The sequence below is a fragment of the Chinchilla lanigera genome, unplaced genomic scaffold (genome assembly GCF_000276665.1).
Source record: "Chinchilla lanigera isolate Chin_1 unplaced genomic scaffold, ChiLan1.0 scaffold00006, whole genome shotgun sequence".
NCBI lineage: Eukaryota > Metazoa > Chordata > Mammalia > Rodentia > Chinchillidae > Chinchilla > Chinchilla lanigera.
In genome coordinates this window covers 33,151,652-33,178,676 of record NW_004955407.1, presented here as the reverse complement: position 1 = coordinate 33,178,676, position 27,025 = coordinate 33,151,652, and the positions used below count along the sequence as shown (strand labels likewise).

The window sequence follows — 27,025 nt, the reverse complement described above, 5'->3', positions numbered from 1 at the left end:
TCTAGTTTTAGTTTTTTGAGGAACCTCCGCACTGATTTCCATAGTCTACACTCCCACCAACACTTTTTTCCCCACAGCCCTGCCAGCATTTGTTATTGGTTGATTTCTTGATAACAGCCATGCTTTCTGGAGTGAAATGGAATCTCAGCGTTGTTTTAATCTGCATTTCTCAAACGACCAATGATGCTGAACACTTTCATATATTTATTTGTCATTTGTACTTCTCCATCTCAGAAGTGTCTGTTCATTTCAGATGCCCATTTTTGGATTCAGACTTTAAATTTAGGGGGGAGGGTCTTGACTTTTTTTTTTTTTTTTTTAGTTCTTTATATTATTTTAGATATTAGTGCTTTGTCTGAGGAACAGCTGGCAAAATTTTACTCCCACACTGTGGGCTGTCTTGTCACTCTGCTGGTGGTTTCTCTTGCTGTACCAAAGCTTTTCAGTACGATGGGATCCCAGTTGTTGATTCTTGGTGATAGTTCCTGTGCAACAGGGTTTCATTCATAAAGTCTTCTTGCCTATACCAATGTTTATCTTCTAAAAACAGCATGGTACTGGCAAAAAACAGACTCAAGGATAAATGGAACAGATTAGAAGATCCAGAAACAACTCCAGACACACTCAGCCAGCTTATCTTTGACAAAGGAACCAAACACCTTCAGTGGAAGACAGATAGCTTCTTCAATAAATGGTGTTGGGAAAACTGGCTTTCCATATGCTGAAGATTAAAACCAGACCATATCTTTCACCATGCACTACACTAAAATTGAAATGGATCAAAGATCTAAATATTAAAACAGACACACTAAGTCTGCTGGAAGATAGAAGCAGGGTGGAGAGAGGGGACAAGAAAAAAAGGAGAAAAAAGAGAAACAAAGCTCTTGTAAATAAAGAGGGGAAGAGGAAGGGAGGGGAGGGAAATGGGAAAAAAGTGGTAAGATAGGCCATGTACAAGTACAAATTCCCTATGATGAATGTGATCACTATGTCTACCTAAAATGTACCAATAAAACAAGAACTGTTATAGGGATGTAATACAAAGTGCACTTTTATTTTCCATTGCCAAAAATTGTATTTATTTCTATTCTATGAATGTGAAGATTTAGTACTAAATTCTTTTTAACTTTAAAAAGATATGGCTTTAAATTTTCTAGCAATGAGTCACTATTCTGTATGATATCCATTTAGTGTTAGTGAGGAAAACTTTTCTTTATTTTAAAAATTTTAAAAAACTAACAAAACAACAGTGAAGACAAAATCAAAACAACAGAAAAAAACAAAAATGATACATGACCTCAAAACAAAATGATAGGAACTTACAATGGTTGCTCCATTACATACTGTTATCTTCAATGAAGCTGCTCAGTCCATCAGATACAAGAATGTAAGACTGATCAACAATCAAAGATCGTAACAATAAAAAAAAAAAAAACATTGTAAATGATGCAGAGCTTCACCATACAAGATGGTAGGGGTTCAACAATGGTTCTTATACTGCATGTTTTTAGAACAGTCATTCTGATTACCAGATTCAAGTGTGCAAAATTGGTTAAGAGGAAAGCTTTTTTTTTTTTAAGGCAGTCTCGCTCTGCAATTCAGGCTGGTTTGAATTCACCATGTAGCCCAGGCTGGCCTTGAACTCGAGGCAGTCCTCCTACCTCAGTCTCCCAAGTGCTGATACTACAGGCAGTGCTGGAATTACAGGTGTGCACCACCACACCCTGCAGGAAAGCATTTTATAAACTTTACAAATAGAGTAAGAATTATTATTAAAACATCCAAGGAGGATTGTAATTCTTAGTCCTGCCCCCCAAAAAACAAGAACAGTCCTTTAAATTGATATTGGGGAAGTGAGATCCCAATCACTTCCCCCATATCACTAAAAAACTAAAACTATAAAGAAACAAACACAAACCAGACTCAGAATATTATATATCCCAGACAGCATGCATAGTTTTTGAAAAATTTAACTGAACTCTGCCCCAAAAGTCAATGACTTGCCTCAAGAATCCATATCTTCATTTCTTCAGTCTGATTTCAGTAACCAATTTCTTATAATTTATAGCATATCACTGAGGCATTTGGTCATTTTTGTTTCTTAAAATTAACTGAAGTTTAAAAAGCATACATCGAATAACAAAATCGGACATACTGAAAGGGAACAAAATTTCTACAATTTACTATAGAATGTTGGAAGAAAAAGTAAAAAACCACAAACATAAATATCTGATACAAATATGTTTGTATCCTCAGCAGCAGTTTGTATCCTCTTTTCCTTTTGTACTCAAGTTTAATTTGCAGTTGCAAAAAAAAAGGAAAGAGACAGAGGCATAATCTCAGTCCCATGAAGAAGCCCTGCATGGCTAGGCAGCCCAGGGGCTTTGATTTCAAACCAGGCACTTTGACCACCACGTTATTAAAAGGCTGTGAACTGGAAACGTATTTTGGTCATTAGCATGCAAATGAGCCAACCAACTGTCCCAATTTCCTTGTCTAATTCCATTGATCCACATAGGAGCGCTCTGGGAACGAAGTAAAAACTTCAGGGGTGTACTTCTATATGCAGAGATTTATGTATATGTGTGTTTGTGCTTGTCCACACACACATTGAAGACTGAAGGCTTTTTGTGCTACAGTAACCACTTGTAGAAGCCAGGCAAAGAAGAGCAAATACTCCGCTCATCACAAGGAAGACAGCTTTCATCTGTGCCATGCGCTTCTGCAGGGGGGCCGCAATGCACTGAACAGACTCACCTTTTGGCTTCTTCTTTGTGCTTTTCTAATTCTATGATCTTTCGTTCTTGCTCTTTCTGTTTCAATCGTTCGGCCTCTATAGACTTTTGCTTCTGGAGTTGTTGCTTATTATGAATTTCTCTTAGTTCCTAGATATAATCAAGACACAGCTTTTGTAATGACATGAGGGGGACAGGCACGGACTGTTTATCAGCATGCAACATTTCACAGTAGGGAAACCATGGGCACTTAGGAGGTATCATTTCAGTGCTGGAAAATGTTAGCTTGGGAAACTAAAATCATTCTACATTTGAACAGGACTGATCCCCAAAGACGGCTTAAGGTTACTTTCCCATGAGCCGCAATGTATCTACCACTTCTCACACTTTACTAGGAACTTGCTGGAGGAGCAGCTGGTAACACCGGTAAAGGACCAGCCATAATAGAATGTAACCAGTGTTAAGGCAGGGTGATGTTCCTGAAGAAAACCTCAAAGTTCTAATAATGAATCTGCACCAGCCTCTACTGGCTCTGAAAATAACACACGCCTCTTCATATACTACCTCCATTAAAACTGCACGCTCTTATATATACTTCTCGAATGGACACCTTTGTGCAATGACCTCAATTGTCCCTCACCTCAGAGTCTATTTTTCTTCAAATCATGACTCTTCCAGAGCCCTTCTTCTAAAACCAAGTGTGAGGCTGCCAAATGCCTCAATCTAAACCAGAAGTCAGATTAAAAATAAAAAGCTGTAATTTGTTTTGTTATGTTTTGGATAAAGAGCCTCACTAGGTAGTTCATGCTGGACTTGAACTCACAGTGATCCTCCTGTCAGCCTCTCAAGTGCTGGGATTACAGCGTATGCCACTGCACCCAGCAAAAAGTTCTAATTTGATAATGACTTCTGTGGCTCTGATTTCATTTGATACCAGCTCCAGGAATAACTAATTTCTGTACTAGCCTAAGGAAAATAAAATGCTTTCTTAAAGTATCTGAGTAAAATACATATTTAAAGTACTTAAATCAGAAGTTTAAACATCTCAAAGTATGAAGAACAAGAAAACACTTGTTGAGGGGGAATTGTTCAGATTCCATAGGACACAGAGGTCACTAACAGATTCAGTCACTAACTCTCCTCTTACTTGGGTCAACAATAGATGAATGAGTCAAAGTGCTCTACCAAGCCTGGAGTGTATTCCCAGTAGGCTCCGGGAAGAAGGCCTGCCCTATCTTCTGTCTGTTCCCTCGCTCATAGGCAAGTCCAGATGAGCAGGTTTCTCCAAGCCCTAAATTCCTACCTTTATGAACAAAAAAGATAAAGTTATTGTCGGTGACAGGTCAGTGTTACAATGAACTGACCCCTGGAAAAAAGCCTCAAGGCTCAGATTAATCTTTTACTACTAGACTGTTACAAGGATAAAGTTTGCAGGCATACACAAGTGTTTCATAAGCTATAAATACATTTGAGGGACTCTAAAGGGAATAATATGACAGAAGAAAAAGTTTAACTGTGGATTAGGAAGGTAGAGGAGGGAGAGAGTGGAGTCAAGGGAAAGACAGGAAGGAAAGAAGGGCCTTCAGTGGAGTACGCGGCATATGACACTGGGAATATCCAGGCAGGACACAGTAACAAGAGACAACACAGGTGTGAAACGGCGGTGTCACCAAGGCACCAACCCTGAATCAGAAGGGCACCTAGGTGAGGAGCTTAGCTAGGGATGGGGAAGAAAGAGCCAAGAATGAAGTCTTGGAAGTAATGATGAAGCCTTACTCTGACCATGTAAAGTCCTGACTGAGAGATTAACTCTAGGGAAAAAGAATTCCATTATTCATTATCTTTATCACTGCCAAACTATGAGCTGCAAAACATATTTTAATGTGTTAAAAATTCAGCCACACTGGTTTTCTTGGTAATTTGGAATCAAGGAAAAACAGCAATCTTTAGTAACAGGAATGAAGAACTTGGTTAATATTTGAGTTGGTATTTCAAAGACAAAGAGAATACAGTACTGTGCTAATTCCTGTTGTTAAGAGTAACTGTACTCTTGGCTCAAATTAGCCTCTCCGCATGAACAGGGTGAGAGCGGAGTGATACTGAATCAAACTCTAAGTGTCCTCAGGGAGGAAAAAGGCCTGAAAGTCAGTGCATGCACACAGACAGGGATGTCCTTATCATTGGCCCAATGGCAGAGACCCTTTAAAAGAAAGCATAAGCAGTCCTAAGTTGGATTTGCATTTTTTTCTAAAATTTCATCTACAATAGCATAAAATTCTTAATTGGTTTCAAAAAGATTAATTTACGGTAACAATAAAAGCTATAGTTAAAAGGTCCTAAACTAGCAATCAAGGCACCTGGATTCTAATCCTAGGCCCCGGAGAGGAACTAGCAGCTGAATCAAAGAGTTTCATTTCTTGGGCTGGGGATTTAGCTCAGTGGCAAAAGCGCCTGCCTGGCAAGCGCAAGGTCGTGAGTTCGGTTCCCGGTACCGGAGAAAAACCAAAAAAAAAAAGAGTTTCATTTCTTTTCTTTTTTTCCAGCCTGGGATTAAACCCAGACTCTATGCACACTAGACAAACAATCTACCATTGTGCTACATTCCCACTCCTAAGTTTTCTTTTAGTGCTGCGATCTATCAAATTCTTTAGATATTTTTCAACACATGAAAATGTATTTTTACTTTGTTTCAGGGCTTTTTTTTTTTTTAAACTGGAGACTTTATTCTTACTGTAGGAATAAACCAAAAAGGTATAAGCAAAATAGCCATGAGCTAAAATTAAATACAAGGGAGTAAGAAATTAGAGAGGAAAAATAAAGATGTTCAAGAACATGATTATATATTTTGAAAAAGTTCTTAATTTTTATTTCATCTAGAAATGCATTTATACTATAGTGATATTAAAAATATCTAATAACAGGTACTACATGCCAGGCGTAGGGGCTCAGGCCTGTAATCCCAGCACATGGAAGGCTGACGCAGGAGGATCCTTGTGAGTTCAAGATCAGCCTGGGCTACAAAGTGAGCTCAAGGCCAGTCTGAATTGCACAATGAGACCCTGTCTCAAAAAAAAAAAAAAAAAACCAGGTACTACACAACCAGAATGGACACTGACCAGGATGTATCAATGTATCAGATAGACCACAGGCTGAAGATATTTCATTTTTCCAAAGAATTACACAGTCCATTTCCTTCCTTCCTTTTTTCATGGTACTGGGAATTGAATCCAGGTCCTCTGCAGGAGTTACATCTCCAGCTCTCTTTTATTTTAAGACACAGTTTCATTAAGTTCCCCAGGCTGGGCTTGAACTTGCAATCTCCTCCCTCACCTTCCGGAGTGCTGGGATTACAAGTGTGCACTACCAGCCCCAGCTTGCATATTTCTGTTCCATACTGAACTACAGTAATTGTATGTATCTTAGTAGATCACTAATTAGCAGATACAGTCAAGACAGAAGGAAATGGAGTGACTTGTTAGGAAGCACTATAAAATGAAAACAAGAAACAAATTTAAAGAATCTATAGGAAAAAATCATGCCAATCAGACAATTTCAAAACTTTTTATTTAAAAACAATTTTTAAATGTACCAAATACACAAAGGAAGATACATTAAAAAACCAATTTCTTTTTGAGGCTATCAGCAAGATGGGATAGCCTGAATCTATCTTTGGAACTATGTGAATAAGCTGCAGCTTCAAGTACCTCCAAGGAAGTGGAGCTCGCAGGAGCCATGAGACAACAGATGGCAAAGGAGGTAACAGAAGGCTCTGGCAGCTTTGGATCCAGATTTGAAGACTGCAAAGACTTTCTATCATTTCCTTCATTCAAGTCAAACACTGCTGAGATTCAAGATTTTAAAGACATCGAGGTGACCTTAGCAAGCCTGGCAGGCATTCTGGGTCTTGATTTTCCTGAGACTTGTGGTGAGAGTAAGACGGCATGAAGCAATAGAAGCAAAACACTTATAATTCTAAGATGAGAATGTTTTTCAAAATGTTCAACTTCTGAGGAGGCAATCTGGAAATGCTGCAGTGCATGCTAAAAACTAGTGAATGGCTTTCCCGCCTTGGCCCCAACAAAGCCCACGTGAACACCGCATCCTTTCACACTGGGGTGGCAGATGGCTGCACTATTCTCTCCTTCCTTTTTAGTACTGTCAGAAAGGCTCAAGACCAATGACAGTTACCCAAAGCATCCTTTCAGTTTTTCTCAGGGGCAAAAATTTCAAGGTGACAAACAAATCTGAGGTCATTAAATTGTTTATTTACATAAGAAACTGGTAAACTACTGGGAGAAATAGCTGATAAAAAACTTTACCACGCTAAATGTGATCAATATCTCCCAGTGGGCAGCCCAGGTAAAATGACCCTGAAGAGCTTATTAAACTTTGTCACAGTTATTTCTCTATTACAACAAAGGAGAGGGAAAGAGAGAGGAATGAAGAAATTAGTAAAAATCAAAAATCAATTACTTGTGGCTCTATCTAAAAACATTTCCTTCTTAAGTCACTATGATCACATAAATACAGCTGGATATTTCTATAGTAATATGGTACTGTGTGTATAATTTTAGTACTTTTTCTTCAGTGAATTCTATTCAAGGGCATGTTTTACAGTAGAGTAGAATGGGTAACAATTCACCACTACTTTCTAATAAAGTATGATTACTTTCTTAAATATTAAGTGTTCAAGAAGTGTCAAGATAGGGGCTGGGGATTTAGCTCAGCGGCAAAGCGCCTGCCTGGCAAGCGCAAGGTCGTGAGTTCAGTTCCTGGTACCGGAAAAAAAACAAAAACAAACAAACAAACAAAACAAAGGGTCTCTGATCAAATTATATCCACAATTTAAACTATGCAAATAAAGTTTTAGCCTTGTATTAGTCAAGGAAAAATGAAAATCAGCTTGCTTTTCAGTTTCTTCCCTAGACCAAAGAAGAAAAAAACCATTTATTTCTCTTAAAGAGCTAAAATATTTGAACCATAAACCATCTTTGGACATCCTATGCATACAGCTGAAGTATTTCAAAAGCAGCATGTTTGACAGATTGAATAGCCATAAGATCCAACTACTCTTCTGAGAAACATGGCTCACTTTCAAGTTCACTGAAGATGGTTGTTTTATTGCTATACCAAGGTGGCACTTAATTACTGTGACAATTTCTCCTTCATTTTGTCTTAGAGACACTCAAAAAACAGATGTAATGAGGTGACACTGTGTGACATATAAAGTATCCACCTGAGTAATATGTATAGGATTTCCCTTCACAAACATTATTTTATATAAATGCCTATGAGAGGAAAAATAATTATAGAGGCCTATCAAAGGAGACCAGGAGTTAACGGAAATTTATTTGCTAATTTGAACATCTTTTTGAAAGGATTATTTTGATTTCTGCCACAGGCTGAGTTTTAGAAATGAGACAAACCAAACATACCTGGATTAATTACTTGAACTTTATGAACTCGATATTATAAACCAAAATAAAACTTTAATTAAAATTAAATGGCCTCACAGGAAACTGATTTATAAACTAGCATCAGAAATTCCATGGGTTATCTATAATGTAATATCTATAGCTATTTCTCACCCAAGAGTAATGTGCAGTATGAAATACCAGCCTTTTAAAAAGGGCTTTTGCATTTTAAAATACACTAACTTGCTGGGTGTGGTGTAATCCAAGCACTCAGGAGGCTGAGGCAGGAGGATTATTGTGAGTTCAAGGCTAGCCTAGGCTACATAGTGAGTTGAAGGCCAGACTGAACTACATATATAGCAAGACCCTGTCTCAAAAAAACCAAAAAAAAAAAAAAAAATTAAAAATCCCTCCAAAAAACAAAGAGCAAAACAACAAAAAGCCCTAATTTTTCCAAATTAAGTGGTCAAAAAGAAATTAAACTATTGCAGAATGCCAACTGACAAACTCAATAAAGACAGAACTTATATGTATATTTAAAAATACAAAAAATACCCATTTTAGAACACAGACACTATACTTGTCAAGGCAAACAAATATTTCATTTATCAGAAAATTTGAAAGTTTATTAATTTGTGATGCATTGAAGGTGGGAGATGTATTGTTTACTTAAATTCTGAGAAGAGCTATATGTACTAAAGTTTAAAAATATGCTTAGAGCTGGCATGGTGGCCCACACCTGGAATCCCAGCACTTGGGAGACTGAGGCAGGAGGATCACTGCCTAATTTGTTGCTGGCCTGGACTATATAGTAAGACCCTGTCTCAAAAAAACAAAAACAACAAAAGAGGCTTAAATATTATTTCTAAATCTGGATCAGTATTTCACCAGCTACCAAGTGCCATTTCCTGTGGCAAACGTGCAGTCGTGTATCAGAGCGCCTGTGGGAGACCGGGGTGGGCATGTGTGAAGGGGTAGGAAGAGTGAAAACTGTCCTTTCTCAAGCAGGACTAGGACAGGCGGGACCTCCTCTTAGGAGGCTGTGGTCAGTACTTTGATATTCCCAGAAACAGGAAACACTCTGGTTTGTTCTGGAAATCTGAATTACCTCCAAAAGGTCTCTGCTTTATAGTCACAAAAGCAGCATCCTATTATTTCAAATACTGTATATGCTATTCAAAGGATAAAGTTGTAAAGAACTTGGGTAAACAGGAGAATTTAAATAAAGAGATGGGAGGCTGAGGGAGGAGGATGACGAGTTGGAGGCAAGCCTGGGCTACATAGCAAGTTGAAAGTAGGCCCATACTAAAACCTCAACCGACTAACCAACTAGCCAGGCTGCTGGCATGGTCTAGAATCTCATACATAACATCCATTAATGATTGTACCTCCGGGGAGTCGTGTAGTTATTTGTTTATATTTAAGGAATCTATATAAAATTTCCACAATTACAAGTAAGGAGTTAGAGGATTTTATTACTTCTATGCAGAAGGCTTTTCCAAAGGATCATGCAAGTAATTTTATCTTGAACAAAATAAGGTAGTAAACCATGAAACAGTCAAATATCATTCTACTGATCATGAGAGCAAGGCTGTTACTGGAATTCCCTCTGACTTCTCTTGCTGTCTCTCCATCGCCTCTTTCTGGATCTTTTCTTTCCATCACTGTTTCCCTTCGCATGCACTTTTTTCCTGACTTCTCATTCTGTTCTGCAGTTCTTTCTCCAGCTCTTTTCTTTTCTCCCCTTGTTGCTAAACATTTTGCCTTTCACTGCCTCCACAAAGAGTGAGCCTGCCATGAGAGCAAGTGTCTGAAACCAAGAGCATAAAAGCCTTAGTTAAGCAAACAACCTTATTTACCGTAAGTGGCATTTTCATATTAATTCAGTTCAATTCAGTTCTCAAGAGCAACTTTTAGAAAATGTATCATTATAGACAAAAATTGTATTTTTTACCAGCTAGTGTCTAATTTAAGAAGTCTGATTTGCCAAGTATATTAAGGAGTATGATGCTTATTTCTGAATTAGTCCTAAAAACTCAATTTTACTAAGAAATACAATACAGTGCACTTTTGGTGTAATATACTGACCATAATACTGTCTCTCATATAATGGGAAAATACACAGACACAGATAATAAAGGAGTGCTCTTTCAAATCTGTACAGTGGCAGATCAATGATCCAAAATGCCTGTTACAGAGACAAGACTCCAGCAAGCAGTACCTTGTCCAGCTTGTAATTCAGAGCTCACACCGTCACACATACAACTTGTGAAGAGGACAATTCAATCACACTCCACGATTAATAATTACGGATCATTACGAACTTTTACAAAGAAAGCTTAGTACACTTCATGGCAAATGCTAGCTTAGACACTGAGCACTCATCTGTGTAGGGGACACTGAAGCACAGAGCTGGAGGTGGTTCATCATCTTAGTCTGAGAAAGATGAGCATTGACTGAGGAGGGCATGGAGACCTTTAGAAAGAAGTCTAAGTGGATGACGCAGCCCAGGAGAACTGCCAGGCACTGCCACACTGCCTCCTCCATTGCCACTGACTGGAAGAAAGAAATGCTCAAATGTAAACGGCCATTCACATTAGGACTTGTCCAGCACACAGCGACCAGACAGGAACTAACAAGGACTCAACTTTTCAACACGAAACACAAAACCTAACCTCTTTGGGTGTTGATTCTTTTTATTTCCCTGCTACTGGGGATTGAGCCAGGGCCTTTACACTGAGCTACATCCCTAGCTCTTTTTAAAATTTTGAGACAGGGTCTCGCTAAGATGCTAAACTGCCTGGGTTGGGCTCAAACTTGCAGTCCTCCTGCTTCAGCTTCCCAGAGTTCTTCAGCTTCTCCAGAGTTCAGCTTGTCAGAGTCTCTACCTGGCACACAATGGAACCTGGCAAGCAATAAGCTATACTTGGTGCCACCGCTCAGACCATACTAACACACTCAACAGGGGGACATTAGGGCGTCAGTGCCAAGAGGAACTGGCCCAACAGCTACTAACACTGCCAAGGCGAAGTGAAGGCAAGTGCTACTATCCAAAAAGTCCTCACCAGGGCGGTACCTGACACTTGCTAGAACCATGATTTTATACCTCTGGGTAAGCACCTTAAGACGAACAATTATGTCTCTGCATGCCCTTTAGACACACAGATTCACTCAAAAATGTTGAGGGCTTTGATTCTCCCATAAACTGAGCTATAAAGATAGTTATAGGTAAGCAGTAATTTTAAATTGATGTTCCTGGAACATGAATTTGAGAAGATGATCGATTTCTTAACAAAGAGTGTTTGTTGCAAGTTGAATATATTTTAAAAGTATAAATCTATGGTAAATAAATTTGACCTACTAAATTAAAACTTGCAGAAATAGTGATTCACACTAGCAATGATCACTAATGAAATCAATTGTTCCTGGCTAATTCACTGTTTCACTATTCATATGATCAAAGCTAAAAATTATAAAATTCGTATTAAATCAACATAAATGCAAAGGCTGCTCACTGGGAAATGTGCAGCACAAGAGCTACAATAGCTAAAGTTTGTGCTTTATTGTTTGGATAATTAAATGCAGATATCTTGTATTCTGAGTAACTAATTTAAAGATAATAGTATGCAATGTATTAACCATTGTTATCCTCCTATTATCTTGTTTTGAAATTTTGGCCTTTTTTTTCTCTTTAAAAGAAAATGAAAAAGCCACAGTATCCTAGGGTGCTATAATTTCTCTTCTTCTCCCAATTCCCATTTTCTATATACTTATTTAAAAAGTAGAAAGTTCCTTCACTACGCTAAGACCCCTGTTTCCTTTCTCAAGTCATTCTTGATCCCAAGCGTTACATTAGAAAGATGTATCTTAGGATCACTTTCTTTAGTGCTGAGGTTCAAATCCAGGGCTTTGCACATCCTAACCAAGCACTCTACCACCAAGCTACATCCTTAGTCCCTCATCTTAGGATCTCTTTTGGAAAATATAAATACCATTATCTATAAAATAAATGTTTATGTAAATGAATAGAAAATAGCCTTTTCTAAGAAGAAAAGGTCTTTGATTTCTAGGATCTTAGAGAGAAATGTAAAGGTTCAAGATTTCCAGTCACAGACTGAATGTGGAATAACGAACAACAGATCATAATTCTAATTATGCTTTATATTTTCAATGTTGCTTCCTATATGAAACAAAGATTTGTTAACCTGACTACAAGAGTAACTTTTTCTTTCTAAGTAAAGACGTGAGGACTTCTCACACTGGATATCAGATCTTGGGTAGAGAAGGTGGAAGTGTAATTCTATGAAGAAAAAGCAGGGGAAACCCTCAAGAGAAGAATTAATCACAACTAGACATTCTGAAAGAAGGAAAGAAATCAAACTATTTTTTTTTTTTAAAGGAAATAGCAAGGCTGGGGATTTAGCTCAGTGGTGTAGTGCCTGCCTGGCAAGTGTGAGGTCCTGAGTTTGATCCCCAGTATCCCCCCCAAATTTTTTTAAAAAGGAAACAGCAGTAAGACCCTGTCTCAAAAAATAAAGAAAGGAAATGGTCAGGCCTCATGGCACATGCCTGTGATCCCAGCACTCAGGGGGCTGAGGCAAGAAAATGTAGCCTAAGCTCCATTGTGAGTTCAACGCCAGTCAACTACATAGCGAGACCTGGTTTCAAAACAATTTCTTTAGTTAAAAAAGTTAAAAAAAAAAAAAAGTATACTTAGCCTTTACCTTCTTTCTCATTTAAGAAACTAAATACACTTTCCAACTGGTGTCCTGGACTTCCCAATCAGGCCTAACCAGGGTGTGATTACATCCTGTCTGCTCTTTCTGCTCAACTGGACTGAGTGCACTCGAAAGCAAGTAAATGATCCTCTATAAGAAGTTTTGTTTTCTTCTTTTGAAAAAGGAGAAGTGACTTTTGCTACATATAATCCTCATCTGGAGTCAAACCATTGAACATCGGTTTAGTATCCTGGTCAGCTGGCTTTAAAATGTTGTACCAGCTTACTATGATCAGTGAATTGCACTTTCTTTTTCCATACGAGCTATCTTCATGAACATGAAAAGCAACTGCTAAGTCCTAATTTCTCTTCTACTAGCAGCTTTCCTTTTGGGGAATGAAGGTTTAGAACACAGCAGATTCATTCCATCAAGGCTAGATCTGTGGAAGGCCTGTACAACTGCCGATGCCCAGGCAAGGCAGAAGGACATTTTCATCTTTAATGTGAACATTCTAAAGGAACTGTCTTGTTTTATCAAGAGGGACATCAAAGACACCCCAAGGTGAAGGCTGCTGGCTCTTCCTGTCTATTTCATCACACAATAATGAATATATGCTCTAAAGTCAAGCAAACCAAACCAACAAACAAAAAACCTCTTCACTTTTTCTGTGTGTCTACAACAAAAGCAGGCAGGAGATTCTCAAGGAGCTAAGTGTTACTTCAACCTCTAAGTCTCTCAATCCAGAGGTCACTAAAAACCTCAAGTATGCTTTCTAATTTCTTCTTTGGAGACAGGGTCTCACTATGTAGCACAGGCTTTGTAAAAAATTACAAATCTTTTGATTCTTCAATGTAACTGTTTGTGTCAGTTTCAGAAAAATTCTAGAAATAATAGCCATAAGACAATACAACATATTCCCTAGGTCTTCTAAATCAGTGTCAAATAGCAAAACAACGGGGCTAACACTGGCTTGTGATTTTTCTTGCCATACTAAGTTAATAGTGGTAAACCAAATTAAAATGAAAATGACAGAAACAAGAGTTCTTATTTAAAGGCAGGTATATTTGGAGAAGGGGTGAGTGGTCTAAGAGGGCTAAAGTTAGCCTCTGTACAAGAAGCACTCTTACACCGAGGGCAGCAATAGCCTGATGGTAACTGGTCAGCAGACTGACTCCTACCACATTTTAAGGGTGGTCTCTTTAGCAACAGAACAGCAATTTAATTCTCAAGGTTACTTAATCCATGAAAGTTCTTGGCATTAATCAAAAGTCTCCCCTTAGAGCACTATTTTCTAATATCTAAACCTTGTTTGGGGAGTTAACGTCTAAGAAAAAAACCCAAAACCATAAGGCAAAAATCAGGACTACTACCAGGATCCCAAAGACAGCCAAATACTCAATCGTTTATGTTCTAAGAGACTACTAAAAAATATGGTGAAAGTGTAACAATGTTGTGTTCGTTTTGCTTAAAACAGTGATAACTTACAGTGAGAGCTAGTGTGAGCATTTCTTACGGTAAAGATGAACTTACAGCTGTACTTGTAATACTTATATACCACGCACGCTCACGTGTGTGCAGATACAGAACAGAGTGTGTACACACACAGTGTGAACACGGAAGCAAAGTGAAAGGAGACACTGGGCTGGCTAAGTAACACTTCCCCTAGGAGCACTTTGCTGGAATTGTACAACTGAGAAAAGTTCACTCCGAGTACTCTGAAAGAACAAACAGCACAAACACCTCCTACTCAGATGTCTAGACAATCTGGCCTACTCTCTCAATCCAGAGGTCAACTAAAAACCTCAAGTATGCTTTCTAATTTTTTCTTTGGAGACAGGGTCTCACTATATAGCACAGGCTGGCCTCAACCTTGCAGCAATCCTCCTGTCTTTGCCTCCCTAGTGCTGGGATTACAAGCATGTACCACCATGCCTTGCTTGCCTTCTAATTTTTAAACATTTTTTTGTCTAGTAATATAAAATAGAGGAGTTTTACTTTTTCCTGGTGTCAAAAGCTAAACTGGCCATAACCAGGTATAAAGATTTAAAGCTACAAGGGAAAACAATCCTAGGCATAGTGACGCATACCTATAATTTCAGCTACCTGGGAGGCTGAGACAGGAAGATGGCAAGTTAAGAGGTCAGCTTTGGAAACTTAGCAAGACCTTGTCTCAAAATAAAAAATAAAAAAGGGCTAGAGATGTAGCTCAATGGTATAGCACCTGGGGGTTCAATCCTCAGTACTGCAAAAAGAAAAAAACAAAAGAAAAAACAGTATTTGGAAGGGAAAATGTATAACACCCAAGTTTTGATAAGAACATAGTTATTAAAAACTCTAATACCTACTTACATCTAAAGTAATTATTTATAAGAAGTGAATTATTCTGGCTATTATTCTTAAAATGATGAAGTTGTGAAGTTAAATTCAAAACAGCAGATTTGAAAGAAACTGTAATCTTCACTATTTTAAGTTTCCCCAGAGCTCTGACATTTTCCTGAGTTCTACTAGGCAGATGCAACACAACCATACAGCACTGCTACCACAGAGACAAAAGCGACTACTGCAGTGAACAATAAAATGAAAAACTGCGAAGTCACAAAGCTAAGGATCTACATTGAAGCACAATTTTGAAGGGAAGAAGTGGCAGAAAAATTCTCACTTTTAAAGGAGAAAATGATCCCTTTATGTAGTCTTCAAAGAACTAAGAAAAAGGAAGCTTTTGTGGCCTAGCTTTTGGAATTCAGCTTGATAAAGTTATAAATAGGCAAAAGGATGGAAATGAATAAAAATACAATTCAATAAAAATATTATTCAGATTAAAGAAAGATGCCATGCTGGGCCCACCCATTCAGGCCTAATTGACAGGCGTCAGGTTCATTTTTATATTGAAAGGAGAAAACTGCAATTTAGATGGTGCGCTGCTCATTCATGCGTATGAAGGCTCTCATTAAGGCTGACAAACCAGTGCAACAAATTTTTCTGCCTGGGATTCAGTATCAACTAATCACCTGGACAGTTAGAAAAATTAAAGGGTAGGACATATATGGAGGCACACATAGAAGAGTTACCTTCAGCTGGTTATTGAAAATATCAATCTCCTGTAGTTTTGACCTAGTTTCTTTTTCCACCTCATCCAGTTGGTCTCGTAGCTGCTGCCGAGCTAGTTCTTTTGCTTCTAAGGCTCTTTTGAGTGTAAGAAGTGAATCTCCTATTTTAGAAAAACATTGTAAGATAGGAAAAACTTCAACTGGCAACAAGGAAAATGTTAACATTTTCATGTCACTTAGGGAAGCTCTTGCTCTTAAAAAAGTTGAAAAAGCAGGGGTTGGGGGTACAAGGTGTACTTAGCATGCATGAGGCCCTGGGTTTGATTCCCTCCCCCATAAAAAAAGAAAGATATAAAAGTTCACCTTTAAAATCAAAACACTTACTGTGCAAACTATTCTGTTGAACTTGTTTTAATTGGTCATTGAGTATCTGTTTTTCTGGAATAAGTCTTCCAAGCATTTGCTGAGATTCCTAGAAAAAGGGAGGAAATGAGTAATAGTGAATGATAGAAAATCCTACTCTGTACACTTCAGTATCAGACAGCACGTAAGTGAGTTTTCTGTCCCTCACAGACACTCCTAATCTCGCCCCAAATCCTTCGCGGTGAACATATTTAATCATTAGTCAGGATAGCTTTTGCTTCTTGTCAAGGAATTAACTTTTTGCCAAATGCTTTTCAATAAACTAAGGACAGTTATAGCTCCTTTGACATTGCTTACATTTTGCTTGACTTTCTGGATATTTATAAGGTTTTTAAAAATGCATTTTAAGTATAACACTACAGAGAAAAAAACTTGAAGTAATAATTTCTCAACTGCATGGGGATCAAGAACAAACAGAGTGACTCAGCTGCTTAGAAGATGACTCAGTAGGAAGTATTCTATTATTTTAATCAACTATGGTAATTAATAGGGCTAAACTGAGGCTTACCATATACTTAATAGTAGAAAGAGACATCAAAAAGTGATTTGTCCTAACTAGAGCCTTAGCTGCCATACATGCTTTTCTAGCACACAGGATGTAATTTTTAAACAGGTACTCAAAAGTCTTGAACTAATCACCTTTTAACTGGCACAAGAAAAAAGCTAAAACCACATGCTATACAAGGCTGTTTGGCGTTTTCATGGATAACCTGCCAAGCACAGTAAGTTCACTGAAATGATGCTATATAATTTCTCCATGTCTTAGTAAGATGCCTTTCCAGGATAAAAGAAGGAATGCCTGACTTTTTCACTCTCATAAAAAAAAAAAAAATATATCTCTAAGGGGCTGTGGATGTAGGGCAGGGGCACAGTGCCTGCCTAGCATCCATGAGACCCTGGGTTCAACTTCCAGGACTGCAAAAAAATGCAAGCAAACAAACAAAAAACAATGAAACCCAAAAGATCTCCAAGTGCTGACTTTTGGTTTGAAAAAATAAAAATGCCTTACTTAAAAGTATTCATCAGGCCAGTCTCGTGGAACACCCACCTTTAGATAGAGACTGGCTTTGTGTGGAATAAATCTTTGCGTACTCTCGGCCGGCTTGGCAGAGAGGCTAGCACAACAGAGGATTTAGAAGCCTCTTCTATGAATAATCAACTCGCCCTCCACTCCCCAAAACTTCAGAAAAGAGAATACACAAACCAGATCATTTCCCCGAGAAGCACAGCCCACTGAGTCTCTCCTTCTCCTCCCTAAATTGCAGCAAGGCATCTTCCTAGATGCCAAAGACAAATGAAGAAACAGTAGGACGAAGCCAGGCTCAGATCACTCCATTTTACTTAAATGAACGTTACTTTAAAATGTATGACCTGAGTTTCTAGAATAGGCTAAACCAATACTAAGGGCTCCCTGACTCACTTGCAAAGTATCTGTTCATCCATGTAAGGAAAGAGAAGCAACATCTCACTGCCTGCTGTGCACCTCCTTTAAACTATGTATTATTTTTCACTTCACTACTTTCTCATGAATCCTGCCTATATTTATCACTAATAGTCAAACAAGCTAAGCATCAGTCTTAAACAACAAAAATGTACTTGTTTCCACAACATTTGGCAATAATACTGGTACTCTGAACAATGACTTTTAACCTTAGGTTTTCCGTTGATTTTTTTTGGGGGGGCGGTCATTTTGAGACAGGGTCTTACTATGTAGCTCAGGCTGGCCTTGAGCTCACTTTGTAGCTCACTTTGGTCTCGAACTCGCAATGATCCTCCTGCCTCAGCCTCCCCAGTGCTGGGATTACAGGCATGCACCACCACACCTGGCATCTCCATTGAAGTATTTTATGAAACTTCTCATCCACAGTTAAGGAAACACATATAAAGAGTTATGATATGAGAGGCTGAAGCAGCAGGATCTCCATGAATTCAAGACCAGCCTAAACTTCATAATGAGTTCAAGACCAGTCTGAACTACATAGTGAGACGCTGTCTCAAAAAAAAAAAATCAAAAAAGAAAAATGAAAAAAACAAGCAAACAAAAAAGAAACAAGCCAGGTGAGGTAGCACATGTTGCTAATCCCAGTTCTCTGGGAAGCCGAGACAGAAGGATCCTAAATTGGATCCCATTATGGGCAATGAAGGGATTTAGCAAGAACCTGCCCTCAAAGCTAAAAATTAAAAGGACTACGAAAGTAGTACAAAAGCTCTAGATTCCATCTCCAATGCCACAAAAAAAAAAAAAAAAAACAAAAAATCTGTGGGATATGGATATGACAGTGCTAAGAATGAAATTTGTAACTGAAAATACTTATAAATAAAATGTCCAAATTCAATCCTAAGCTTCTTATTTAAGAAGCCAGAAAAAAGAAAATTAAATCCCAAATAAGTAAATGGAAGGAAACAATAAAGAAAAAAGCTTAAGTAGCTGAAATAGAAAACAGATATATTGAAAGAATGAATAAACCCAAAGGGTTGATTTTTTTTAAAATCAATAGAAACAATAAATTTCTTGCTAGATTGATCAAGAAAAGAAGGAGTGAGATAGCAGGAAGAGAAAAGAAGAGGAGAAAGGGACTGCAGGTGGCAGGAAAAGAGAGAGGCAATATAAATTACCAGTATCAGAAGGAAAGATGGGACAGCAGAACAGATACAACAGACTTACCATGAATAATAAAAGAATATTAAGAATAACTTTATGTAAACAAATTTAATGATTTAATGAATGATGAAATTCATTGAAAGTTACAAATAAAGTATCAAATTAGACCCAAGAAGAAACAAAACTCTTAATACCCCTGTGTCTACTGAATTTATTATACAATTAAAAATCCCATTACAAAGAAAAATCCAAGCCCAAAAGGCTTCACTGATAAACTTCATCAAAATTCTAAATACTATTTCAACACAAATATTTTTAATATAGAGAAGAAACATTCTCCACATTATTTTTGAGACTAGTATTACCCTGATACGAAAACTAGAAAAGGATATTACAAGAAAATTACAAACCAATATCCTTCATGAATTTAAATGAAAATAAATGATAAGCTGAATGTAGTTAAAATACTTTTTATAAAGGAATTCCCTAAACCTCATACAGGGAATCTACAAAAAAATCAAGTCAGCATAGGTAATAGTGAAAGAGCTTCTTTCTAAGATTTAGGACCACTTCCATTCAACATATTACCAGAGGGCCTGGTCAGTGCAGCAAGACAGACAGACAGACACACACACACACACACACACACCAAGTATAAAAAGTATACAAATTAGAAAATACAAAAATAAAGATATGACATGTTGGGGCTGGGGATTTAGCTCAGTGGCAAAGCGCCTGCCTGGCAAGCGCAACGTCATGAGTTCAGTTCCTGGTACCGGAGAAAAAACCAAAAAAAAAAAAAAAAAAAACAAAGATATGAAATGTTACATACATAGAAACCACTAAAGAAACTATAGAAAGCTCTTTTATTAGAACTAAGGAATTAGTTAAACAACAACAGATACAAGACCAATATATACAAACAGAACCCTTGCCTAGCATGCTCAAGGCTGTGGGTTTGATCTTCAGCACTACCAAAAAAAAAAAACAATAATAAATTATATATATATATTTCTAATGACCTAAATGAACTGACAGATATGCTGCAAGACTCAATATTAAGATGTCAAATCTTCCCAAACTGATCTATAAATTCAAATGAAATTTCAACAAAATTCTAAATATTTTTTGGGAAAAAAAAAGCAATAAACTGATTATAAAACTTCCATGGAAATGACACAGAATAGCCAAAATCAAATTTGAAAAAGAATAATAATAACAAAGAATTCACAAACTTGACTTCAGAGATTATTCGAAATCTATAGTTATTAAGTGTGAGGGGTCGGTAAAACAACAAAGATCAAAAAGAAGAGTCTGAAACAGACTTGTTACAAATATATTCAAATGATTTCTCACAACTTGTAACTGACAGTGCCCTTTTGGTTAGTCACACACTTGCAACACAGCCTTCCACTGCTTCCTTCAGGAGCACATACACTAAAATTGGAACGGCACAGTATTCCATTCCAAAACAATTTACCTAAGAGAAATGGAATATTTTTCCACAAGAAAGAATTGTACATAAATGTTCACTGCAGTTTATTCATAAAATTCCCAAGCTGGAAAGAAAACATTAATCATCAAGTTAATAGGCCAATAAGGAAATAGTGACAAAAAGGAACATACACAGCAACACAAACAAATCTCAAAACTATGCTGAGAGAAAGAAGCTTGACACAGAAAAGTCACTAAGTTCAAATACGATGATTTGCAGCTAATATCTATCTGAATTGGATGCCCCTGTATTTCAGTACATGATACCAAACCAGGTGGTATCACAACAGCTTTGGACAATCAATCAAATGAAGCAAAACTGTACTAGCACTCCATCATGCCTCCAACTATTATCTATCCACAAATCTCTCACATCCTCCCTAAAATTTGTAATTGCACTTATTTACATAATTATTACAGTAACGGCAAAGGCCCATCAGTGATCTAGGGGCCCTTTGTGAACTGGTCCCCATCCAGAATCCCAGAAACCTGGGGCAGCCTCCAGACACTGGCACTGCCATTACCTGCCTAGACCTTGTCCTGCCAGGAAGCCACATGCCCCACGTGGCTAGGCCCCTGCCCCACCGCCGCGTCTACTCAAACGTCACCCTCACAGCCTGTCCCAGTGCCTTGAGTAGAATCACAGCCCCTCCTACCCCTAGGACTCTCAGCCCCTTCTCTGTTCACTTTGCAGGCCCTTTCCATCCTCTAATGAATGCATAACCTCACTCTTCTGCCGGTCCCCGTCCTTCCTCCAACCACAGCCCCCTAGGGCACACTAAGCTCACCCTGCCCTGTCCTCTGCCTGCGTTCTCTGCTGTGGCCCTGTGCTGTGCACGGCATGCAGCTGCGCTCAGCAGATTTGTGCTTTGCTTACTTCACAGCCTGCATCCAAGGCAAGGACCCTACCATTCTACGTCATCACAGCTTCCCAGCACTAGTACATGCTAGGTGCCTACTATCTGTTGAATTAATAAAGAAAGAAAACGAATTGGTGAAAAGCATGTAAGCCTAAAATCTTTTACAGGACATTGATTTCTCACCTGTAACTGCTGCTGTAAGTGAGTAATTTCAGCAATTCTCAACTCTCTAGATTTGTTTGTACTCTCAATTTCTTGCCTTTGAGTGGTCAGTCGGCATCTGATATCTTGCAGCTTCCCTTCCAGCTGATGCTTCTTGTCATTCTTTAACAAACAAAAGATAACAGAATTTACTACCCTTGTTAATGACTGCGATATATATATACGAACATATTTAAAATATAAGAAACTTCACTCACAAGAGCTTCTAATTCAAATTCCAAAGTCTTTTTCTTTGCTTTCAGGACAACTATGTCCTCTTGTTCTTTGTTTCTCTGATTTAGAAGTTCCTGCCTTCGATTCCGTTCCCATTCAAGTTGTCGTTGCCTTTCAAGTTCTCGTTTTGCAGCCTGTGACATTTACAAAAGACACTTTATTAAAGTATCAATTCTTACACTGTACAATATCTTTTAACAAAAGAATCATCTACCAAGTCTTTCTTTTTAAGGATGAGATGTTAGACATTACAAGAAATAACACATTAACAATAAAAAATATGATGTTCCTTCTATGGGAAAAAGTGAATATTTAGAACTATTATATTTACATAAATGAGAACTGACAGGATCATTTCACATAGGAATTTCATTCTTCAAGCCTTCAAGAATGCAGGCATGCTAAATAAAATAAAATCTCCCAAAACAAAATTTTTTTAAAAACTTGGTTTTCTCCCACTGCAAGAGAAATTATTAAACAGACCGAATATCCCATATCCAGAATGCTTAGGACCACAAATGCTTCAAATTATAGTTTTCCAGAAACTCAATATTTAATAAAATGCAAGATAAAAAGACAGCCAGTAAGAAAAAAGGACAAAAAATAGTTATTGTTATCCAGTATAGCCAATATATCTAAAAGTATACCTTGATTTAGTATAACTGTCTTACATGCTTTTGAGCCGTTAGTCTGGCTGTTAGTCTGTGTTTATGACAATAAACTTGATAAAGACTTACAAAATAAATGAATGAACACGAAGCTGCCAAAAAACAAAAAACAAGTGGGGGTGGAAGGGAAGAGCACTGAGACGCGTTATATACATATACCAGTTCCCCACCACAAATATAATCATTATGTACTAATAAAAATTTCCATAGACTTTACTGCTTGCGAATCCCTAATCTGTGAATCTAAACTTGTTTTTTATTTTTTGGAGCAAGGTGTTATTATGTATTCTAGGCTGGTCTTAAACTTGCTGCCATCTTCCTGCCTCAGCCTGCTGAGTTCTGGGATTACAGGTGTGTGGCAAATGTGCTTTTTGAGTAGAGTTTCAGATCTGGACCATTTTGGATTTTCAACCAAGTGTATTCTGCCTGTATCTCATGTTTTAAAAGTTTGTGACTCCTACTTCCCTACTCTCTGATCTCCTTTTCACCACCAGCTGTTATTCCTCTGAAGTGCCAGCTCTCGCTCGGCCTAACTCTGATGACTGCCCGGAAGAGCACAGGTCACAGTGCCTGGCACTGGCTACATGCGGCTGCCTCTGACTCTGCAAGCTCCCAGCCATGCTGCGAAGACCTGGAGGCCAAGGAGTGCCAGGCAGGGACTAGCAAGGCCCAGTGATGGTAAACAGCTACTAAATGATTCTCAATAAACACAACGTCACTTTTCTCTTTACACTGAAGAAAGGAAGTGGTACTATCGCACTGGCTTGGGCATCTCAGTCTTGGTGGGGGTTAGCTCATCAGTAGAGTTATGCACAGCTTAGCATGCAGGAGGCCCTGGGTTCAATTTCTAGCATCAGGTAAATAAATATAAAATCTTATTAGTAGCTATATGTGTCTGCTTGACCAAAAGGCAGTTTGTGGCTCCATGCTTCTGGAAATGAAGCAAAAGCATTATTTTTTTTAAATAGAGAAAGATTTCCCATCTTTATATTTCATTCAACAAGAGAACCATGGCGCTGCTTCCAAAGTGATGCACTGAAACGGGAAAGACGGAGAGGGGACTGGCTTGGCCCCTGTCCAGCTCTGACATCCAATTTATGAAGCCATCATGGAATATACTGACGATTTTCCAGACATATTCTAAGCACATTAAAGAAAACAATTGAGAACAGTGTAATTGGTATGGCACCATCACTGTGGTAGTTTTGAAAGTCCATCCCCAGCTTCTGCAGCACACAAACATTTATATTTTTAAACACATTCGTAAGTACAGAGAAAATAATCTGGAAAGGTGTTTAACTGGTCTCAGTGTTTTACAAAAGGTACAAGAATGTTCATAACAGCATTATTTATAATCGCTAAAAAATAGAAACAACCCAGTGTCTATCAACTTACGGATGGATAAACAAAATACAGAATAACCACATAATGGAATATTACACAGCTATAAAAAGGAATAAAGTACTAATTTATGTGACAGTATGGATAAACCTTGAAAACTTCATACTAAATGGAAGCAAGACCCAAAAGGCCACATATTATGATTCCATTTATAAGAAATTTCCGAATAGGCAAACTTATAGGGCTAAAAAAGTACATTAAGCATTGCCAGGGGCTAAAAGAAGAAAAAGGGAATAACTGGTGAATGGGTAAGGGGGTTTCTATTTTGGGGGTTGAAAATATCCTGGAATACATAGAGGCAAACCTCTAATATACCAAAGCTCCTAAACTGCAAACATAAAGAAAGAAAAACCAAGGGCTGTTCTTTATCAATGGACAGTTCGCATGAGTCTGAGAGAGACCTTATACACTGACTCCGGGGCTGCTGCTCAGCTGCTCACCTCCCGCCTCTCTATCTCTTTCCTCCTCTCTTCCTCTCTCTGCCGTTCCAGCTCCCGCTGCTTTTCCAGCTGCTTCTCCAGCTCCAGCTGTCGCTTGCGCTCCTGTTCCTGCCGCTCCCGCTCCTTCCGCTCCTGCTCCGCCCGCTCCAGCTGAGCCAGGCGCTCCTGCTCTTTGCGCTGCTGCTCCAAGAGTGCCTGTCTCCGTTTCTCCAGCTCCAGATTGCCGCGCTCAAAGTTCTCCCGCTTCTTGTCTTCAAATGTCACTTTAAAACAAGGAACCAATTATGAAAATCATGATTTTCAGCATTTACTCTCAAAGGAAAAACTCATGTGCAGTATGAACTCAAACCCAGAACGACGTTTCTCCTGTTACTGAGCACACAAACACACCTCGGCCTTACCCCTTCTACTACCCTCACAGGAAGCACTGCTAAGACATCACTCCTGAACAGCTCGGTGTCATCACCGGGCCCCGCCCCTCTCTACCTTCCCCCACCTCCCTGCTTTGCTTCACAACTAACCATGTCCCCTCTGTGCCATGCGACTACCCCTTCCCCTTCGCCCCAGCACGGGCAGGTGCCACTGTGGCCTCTGCTCCCCAAGGCGACCTCACAAGGCGGAGGTAGGTGAGCACTCCTACTTCATGCGGAGCAACAACGGGCTGTGCCCTAATCATTAGGTAGATCACAGTAAATACTTTTTTCTAATCCAGGATTTGGCTTTTTTTCTATGACACTCCAATTAGGAACTTCAGTTCTGTTTTTTTTTCTCTCAACCTTACTAACCTTTTGTTTATATTCATTTTGTTTTATTTATATCTAAACATCCCACCTTCCATGCCCCTTCCTATTTTCAGCAGTGGGTCCAACTCAGTGTCTGCGTCACATGAGCTACGGCAGAACCAGCCCCAGTCTAGGGAAGCGGTCACGCCAGCCTGTGCTCATACCAATCCCACTGTTCCAACTCTCCTTCAACAACTGGCCCCTCCCTGTGCCCTGAGACCTGCAGCTGTGGGTTCCCTTCCCTGGCTTCTCGCCACACTCAGGTCAGGCCGCCCCTACTTCAGAAAGGCACCCCTCACACACTGCAGTCAGGGACTTGTGGTCAAATGGCAAGTGTGCACTCGCTTTCTTGCACCTTTGTATCACACTTGGTGACATTAGAGGACGCAGCATCCTCTTCACTCTGCCACCTTAAAACTCAAAGTTCCTCTATCAGAAAGGAAAGAAACAGTGACCAGTATTAAAATATGAAGGAATCTCAAAAACACTGTACCGAGTGAAAGAAGGTAGACACAAGCGGCCACCTGTTACAACTGCATTTATGTTAAATACCTGCAACAGGAAATCCAAAGAAACAAAGTACACTGTGGTTGCCAGGGGTTACAGGGACAGGGAACAGGGAACCTCTGGAGAGGGAGTTTCCTTTAGGAAGAAGATAGAGGTGTAGCACTGTCAGAGTACTAAGTGACAGCGATGGGCTGAATGTTTCCGCTCCTTCCCCACCAAGTTCATTTTTAAAATGCGTCCCGGTGAGACCGTACTTAGAGACAGGCATCTTTAGGAGGTAATCAGATTAGATTAGGGTACAAAGGTGGGGCCATTATGATGAGATTAGTGGCCTTTTAAAAAGAGACAGAAATCTTTTCTCCATATGGAAGCATCAAGGAAGAGCCACCTGAGGACACCGGGAGCAAACCACTATCTGCAAGCCAAGAGGAGACCCCTCCTGGGATCTGCACTGCCTGGCACTTTGGTCTTAGGTTTGCAGCCTCCAGCACTATGAGCGATAAATTTCCACTGCTTTAATCATGCGATGTATACTATATTATCATGGCAGACCAAGTTGACTAAAAGCTACTAAATTGTACATTTTTAAATGCTCGTTTTTGTATTATGCAAATTTCATTTCAATTTTAGAAACCTTGAAAATCTCTATAAATCTAACTCCTATTATATATAGCAAGCACATAATAAAGTGAGTGCACAAACAAGACTCTGAAATCTCCATTAACATCAGGAAAAGATAATCCCACATTCTAGAACTTCCTGCCTTTATCTGCCACTGAGACTTGCTTTTCACTGTTACCAAAACTCGCAATGTTCTCCACTCCTACGTAGTGATGTCGTTCACCTTCAAGTCTCCACTCAATTGTGGCCTGTTCCACAGAGACTTAACTCTTCCTGTCTCTGCCATCTACACCAACCAAGCATCAGGAAGCCCCGCTGTGCGTCCGAAAAGCTCTCTGGGAACTTAAGTGTTTAGGCGTGCTTTAGTGAGTGTATACTATTTAAGGTGCCTTAAATCTTCTAACACACTATGTAGTTGTACTATTACAGATTCTTCACTGGACTCAACACTCAGCCTTGCACATGGGACATTTATGGTAAGCGTTTCACCACTGAACTGAGAAGTAATTTAGATTAGAGAATCAACTAGGAAAGCTAGTGTCCTGAGCACACCAATTAACCGCAGAGCACTTAAATCACAGCAAGATGACACTGATAAAGCATTTAACACAAAGAGACTTCAGAAGAAATCCCAACTGCTTCCTAGTCTCGCCATTAATAATTCATAGCCACCTTAGAATAATTTAATAGTATAATGGATTTACCATTGCAAATGAGGATTATTTAAGATAGGTTCACATTAATTTAAAACAGGTTCCTACTGTTAAGGAGTTTCCAATTCTCTTATACTAACATCAGCAAATAGCAGGAAGTGATTTTATGTTCTATTACAAGAAACCACCTTAGCAATTATCAATTTTATAGTGTTCTATATCTAG

At 38.8% G+C, this 27,025-nt stretch overlaps 1 protein-coding gene across 8 annotated transcripts in view; it reads right to left on the bottom strand.

Moving 5' to 3' along the window:
• Positions 1 to 27,025, bottom strand: part of Itsn1 (intersectin 1 (SH3 domain protein)) — a 219,678-nt gene that overhangs the window by 97,005 nt on the left and 95,648 nt on the right. For 7 of the 8 annotated variants that reach the window (XM_013504347.1, XM_013504352.1, XM_013504344.1 and 4 more), the window contains 6 exons: positions 24,238 to 24,500; positions 21,713 to 21,862; positions 21,477 to 21,617; positions 16,299 to 16,386; positions 15,936 to 16,075; positions 2,758 to 2,885 (listed from right to left, as the gene is read on the bottom strand). In XM_013504347.1, coding sequence (XP_013359801.1) covers positions 2,758 to 2,885; positions 15,936 to 16,075; positions 16,299 to 16,386; positions 21,477 to 21,617; positions 21,713 to 21,862; positions 24,238 to 24,500 — 910 coding nt within the window. Of the gene's footprint in view, positions 1 to 2,757; positions 2,886 to 9,604; positions 9,960 to 15,935; positions 16,076 to 16,298; positions 16,387 to 21,476; positions 21,618 to 21,712; positions 21,863 to 24,237; positions 24,501 to 27,025 lie in introns of those variants that run through there. The other variant, XM_005375697.2, reaches the window with a different exon arrangement.